Raw genomic sequence first — 5,823 nt, 5'->3', positions numbered from 1 at the left:
CTGAAACCAAATGGAAGAATAAAACATCTCTTTGTAGTTCACATTTCTAAAACAGAGTTTAAAAAATTGCCCAGCAATGAAAGAAAACGAGAAGTTGGTCCCATTTCAGGCTTGTTTGTGAATACTGATTGGTGGGAAATTAGCAAATGGAAAAAAAGAAAAATAAAAATAGAATCACTTTATTAATTTTAGAAATCAGTAATTCCAAAGGGTGCCTTTACCATGGCTCATGTGGTCAGCGGCACACCAACTTTCCTCTACTCTCTGGGAGACTTGTGATGTATGCTTCCCACATCCCCCGTCTACCCCCCAAATCCTCGGAAAAGGAGAGAACAACTTTCGTGGATAATGTTGGGATTTTAGGCTTGTAAGGAAGTCAAGCTTAATACTGCAACCTGGAAAAGAAGAGGAAGCAAAATGCAAATAGCCAAAGAGCCTCTTTTATATCATCTCTGTGTGGTAGCAGGAGAGGGACACAGAAGACCTAAGCAGGTTAGGGGAGGGGATAAAAGGGATAAAAGATACATGTGTGCTCTGATAGGGTATATAATGCATCGGTTCAATGTCTCCACTGCCAAGTTCAATCAAAACCCAGCTGATATGTTTTCCTGGCGTCTCAGCAAAAGTCTGGATTGGCTGACTGGCAACAATCTACAGCCACTGTTGCTTGAAGGTTCTGGGGACCAAGGCAGCAAAAAAAAAAAAAAAAGGAAAAGAAAAAGAAAAAGAAAAAAAAAATACCGTGGACCCCTTGCAGCCCTGGTAGATGCTTCAGCCTCGGTCACACCCCGGCAGGAGCAGGAGGGCAAATAGGTTCTTCCTCTGTGCTACTGTGGTTCATCTTTTAGTGTGAGCAGGATCTGGAAAAGAGAGAACCAACCACTAAGTGACCTAAATGAGAGTGTGGGGTTTTACTTACAGCAACGTCTGGTTTAGTTAGTGTTACTGTAGACTAAAGAAGTTGTGGCCAAGTAAATGAAGCTAACCACTTTTGCTGGAAACCTTTCTAACACGCTCCCGTTCTGAAGCTGCTGCTTTTTTGGGTACTCAAGTTTCTTTTTTCTTTGAGAACATTTTATCTTTTTTGCTTCTTAAGTATAAAATGCTGAATAGGTTAGCCTCTTCTAGAAACTGAAGCTCAGCATTATTAGCATTCAGAGTCGAACTCCATGGAAAAACCGCTGTGTATGCTTCTGAGTTTGTCTAGATCTTTGTTGTATTCTGTTGTCAGAATACACTCTGCCTGTACCCGTCCCCATCCCCACAATGTACACCTATATCCCACCACCCGGGGTTAAAACCAGGACGTTATGGTTACCCTGTGTCCCCTGTGAGGCCCTCCCACTGCCTTCCCCTTTCCACTGTCCTGAATTGTGTGTTTATCTTTCCCTTGTTCACTTTTAAAAAATAGGTTTATTTACTACGTACATTCCTAACTCTAAATATTATGTTTTGTTTTTACAATTTTGTGGTTTTTGATTTTACAGTGCTGCTCTAACTATTATTATACGTGATTCTCAGCACACAACTGGGAGAACTTCTTCAGTTATATACTTAGGCCTGTAACTGCTGGGTCATGGCCACTTGCATCTTCAGCTCTCTAAAAATAATGCCATTTTACATTCCAAAGCAGTTGTACCAATTCCCCCCACCCCCAGGGCAGTGGATGAGCTTCCCCTGTGTCTCTACCTCCCCTACATGTGGAGAAGGGGTATTGCCTGAGTTTAAAATATTTGCTAGTCCTGATTGTACAACGGTGTCCTACTGTGGTTTTATTTTTTATTTTATTTTTTTTAAAGATTTTATTTATTTGCTCATGAGAAACTGAGAGACAGAGAGGCAGAGACACAGGAGGAGGGAGAAGCAGGCTCCATGCAGGGAGCCCGACATGGGACTCGATCCCGGGTCTCCAGGACCAGGCCCTGGGCTGAAGGCAGGGCCAAACCGCCGAGCCACCCAGGCTGCACCCTACTGTGGTTTTAATTAGCCTTTTCCCAGTTAGGAATGGGGTTGAGCCTCTTTTCAAGTATCTATTATGCATACATGTTTTTCTTCTGTGAAATGCATGGACAAGGCCTTTGCTTATTTTCTTACTGAGTTTACTGTTTATTGATTTAAAAAAAACACAAAACTTTATTGAGATATAAGCCACATACTGTACCATTTAATGTGTATAATCCAGTGGCTAGTAGTATATTTGGAGTTGTGCATACACCACACCACAATCAATTCTACAACATTTTCACTGAAAGAAGATGAAACCCCAAAACCCTTAGCCATCACCCTCCCACATCTTGTCCTCCACCCCTAGGCAAGCACTAATCGATTTTCTGTCTCTAGAGAATTTGCCTATTCTAGACTTTCATATGAGTGGAATCATGCAATATTTGGTCTTTTGTGCTAAGTACTTGACTGAATGACTCACTTTAACTGGTACATCAGTCCACTCACATTTTTGTAATTACAAATATATATATTTTTATTTCCAGTCTTCAGTTGTGTTTTCCCTTTAAAGATGTATTTATTTTAGAGGGGCACAGGGAAAGAATCTTCAAGCAGATTCCCCACTGAGTGGGGACTCGAGATCACGACCTGAGCTGAAACCAAGAGTCAGACGCTTAACCGACTGAGCCCCCTGGGCGCCCTTAAAAGCTGTGCTTTCTATTTGTCCAAACTCTTGTTTCCTTTTCCTCCTTCAAGTTTTATAATTTCTATTCTTTTAGTTGCTACACTATTTATTTTTGCATTTGTATATGCTATGTAAAGCTGAAATTAATCATTATCTTCACCTTTTCACTGTACAAGATTAAGTGAGATTCCTTGACTCTGATCATACCCTCTGCCTTGATTGACATGATGTTGATGTTGCATATTTTTATCTCCCTCTTTTTTAAAAAAATTATTTATTCATGAGAGACACACAGAGAGAGAGAGGCAAAGACACAGGCAGAGGGAGAAGCAGGACCCATGCAGGGAGCCCGATGTGGGACTCAATCTCGGGACTCCAGGATCATACCCTAAGCCAAAGCAGAGGCTCAACCGCTGAGCCACCTCGGTGTCCCTATCTCCCTCTTTTTTAACTCCACAAGAACATTATTACTTTATTATTATGTTTTTATACATTCTTTGCTCATGATTCAGTGTTTGCATCTCAGACTGTTTCCTGGTATCACACCTTCCTCTGTTTGAGATATATGCTTTAGAATCTTTCCCTTTGTGAAGGTGTACTGATGCCAACTTAGTCTGGGTTTTACATGTTGGAAAACACCTTTATTCCATCATCATCCTTGAAAGATATTTTTGCTTAAAATACATTTCTGCCTATTAATTTTTTTTCATCGGTGGCAACATCACATTGTAGTTTGGCTTCCACTATTGCTGTTGGGAAGTACATTGTTGATCAAACTGGCATTCCTTTGGAAAGCCTTCCTTTGCCTCTAGGTGCTTAAATTTAACATCTTTTGACTTTAGTATTGCAAAGTTTCTGTGTGAAGTGTCTAGATGTGGATTTCTTGTGATTCACTATAGCTGGTGTATCTTCCATTAGTTTGGGAATATTTTGTTTTCCCATTATCCCTTCAAATACTGTCCTTGTCTCATTTTTTCTTTCCAGAACTATTTAAATATCTATCAGGCCTTCTCATTTGGTTTTTCATCACTTTTTCTTTCTGACCTGCAGTTCACATAATATCTTTAAATATATCTTGAATTAAATATTTTTTCAGCTTGATCTAACATTCAGTTAAATCCTCTATTGATTTGTTTTTTACTGTATCTTTGCAATTCTGAAGTACTACATAGTTCTTTTTCAAATCTCTTAGTCATAATTTTAATCTTGATTTTATTCATACTTTCACTCCCTCCTTTAATTTCTCTGAACACATGAGAAAATTTATTCTTTATTGTATGTCTGGTAATTTCAGTACCTTAGTCTTTGTGGGTCTAATATGGTACCGGTTATTTTGCTGACTTTCACTTATGGTGCCAAGCTTCTTTGTTTTGTGATTTTAAATTGTGATGTCACAGTTCTTAGACCTTTATCTCTAAGAATTATTTGAGATTTGAGTTGATGGAACATACTTCCAGGAAAAATACACATTTGATTCTACTAGGCTCCTGGGGCCACTATTAGCTTAGGATCGCCTTAGATTAAATTCTCAGTTTGAGGTTTTTCAGGGTACCTAGGGAATATGAATTCATGCCCAAGGTTATGCAAGGACCAATTTGTGGTAATAAATGATCAGGGGAGAGTCCCCTACTCCATCTCAATCAGCACACAAAGGTTCAAGACAGGCAATTTTCTTTCAGTGCCAAAAGAGGTAGAGATAAAAGTGGGAAAGAAGGGTTTATTTCTGGTTGACCTTACATGGAGAATACAGCCCTTTGGAGTCCTATCTTTATGTGAAGGGTCTCCAATTAGGCGCTCCACCTGTTGTCCCTGACACCTGCCATAATTCTGGTCCAGAGCTGCTTGGATCTCCACTCCTGCCTGTTGACGCAGTTCTGGGGTTATAAGGGCAGGAACAATAGACAGGATAACAATGTTACTGTATTTTTCCCCTTACTGCCTCTGTGGCTATGATCTCTTTTTTTGGTAGAATTTTGAAAAACCAGTTACTGAAGTTGTCCATCTTCTTTTTTGCTTTGATGTCCTGACCTGGAAATTCTTTCTTCTTTTTTTTGAAATGCCCATGGCTCGTACTATTTATATACTCACTTGGCATTTATCAAATAAATGAAATTATATCTTATTAGGGTAGTTTTAAAGTCAACAAGCAACATAATCATAAAATATTATCAGAATTACCCTTAGAAATCTTGAAGCACCTGTAAAATACATTGTACTGGTTTGGCAACTATCAGAGTTCAACAAACCCAATTTGTCAGCCTACTGTTCTCCTATTAGCATAATATTAAATAACTGGCTGGTGCTACTGTAACATAGCAAATAAAAACATTTTCAACAATGCAATCAACATCTGCCCAGGGGAAGTGCACGAGAAGTCGGGAAGTCTGCAAAACTGCTGAGGGAATAGATTATGTCCATGCTCCCCTTGAGCAATATGTTCCCTGAGAGGAATGGTTGACACACTTTCCCAAAATACCCAAATCGTTGTTTCTTATATATTTTCCGAGGGCAGGTGGTGGCAGTCGGGGGGCTTTGCCTTGAACATGTTGCTCATGTCCCATGGATACACTCTTTTAAGTGCAGAGACCACATTTTACCAATCTTCACATGACCCGAGCTCCCAGCATTTTTCCATGTACATGTTTACATGGGGCTCCTTGGTAAATACTGGATTGTCTGATGTGGTAAATGATCAGTAGTAGTGCTCCCTATGGGTAGTAGAAGATTTCCAACTAACAATACAAACTTGGCTTCTGTAAACACCCAGCCTGGTGGTATATGCAGCAATCCACGCTTCAGATCAGTGCTCCTACCACCCATCAGCTGTCTGGAGGAAAGGGAAGCACAAGCACATTTTCAATGAGATCATCTGACTCTTGGCTTTTCCAGATCAGAAAAAAACAGAGAATGCATTATGACCTCCCTGCCACTCAAGAAGGCCTAGACCCCAAAAAAACATGAACATGTAACTGGAGTTATTTTTCTCCCTTCCAGGTCTGAAGTGAATAGGAGAAATAAAATTAAAAACTTAATGTTTAAAATCATCTAAATGCAAAGGCTTTGTACACTGTGCCTCTTAGACGTGTCCCTAAGGCCTTTTCCAGCTGATCAGAGTGGCCCTGATAGTATCTTCTGGCAGCGTTCTGGTTTGATAAGAGAGTGAATGAATCACTATTTATATCCTGAGTGACATT

General features: G+C 39.8%; 1 protein-coding gene across 33 annotated transcripts in view; it reads right to left on the bottom strand.

The window, feature by feature from the left end:
- TTLL5 (tubulin tyrosine ligase like 5) overlaps positions 1 to 5,823 on the bottom strand; it is a 269,877-nt gene that overhangs the window by 1,091 nt on the left and 262,963 nt on the right. For 18 of the 33 annotated variants that reach the window (XM_025443965.3, XM_025443976.3, XM_025443983.3 and 15 more), the window contains one exon: positions 694 to 860. Coding sequence is in view for 6 of the 33 variants with exons in the window: in XM_025443976.3 (XP_025299761.1) it covers positions 845 to 860 (16 nt within the window). In the remaining 27 variants the exon portion in view is untranslated. Of the gene's footprint in view, positions 1 to 163; positions 861 to 3,844; positions 5,457 to 5,823 lie in introns of those variants that run through there. The other 15 variants (XR_007412723.1, XR_003135328.3, XR_003135327.3 and 12 more) reach the window with 4 other exon arrangements.

This window comes from Canis lupus, chromosome 8 (genome assembly GCF_003254725.2).
Source record: "Canis lupus dingo isolate Sandy chromosome 8, ASM325472v2, whole genome shotgun sequence".
Taxonomy (NCBI): Eukaryota; Metazoa; Chordata; class Mammalia; order Carnivora; family Canidae; genus Canis; species Canis lupus.
The sequence above is the reverse complement of the archived record's forward strand: the minus strand, read 5'-3'. Positions and strand labels throughout refer to the sequence as shown.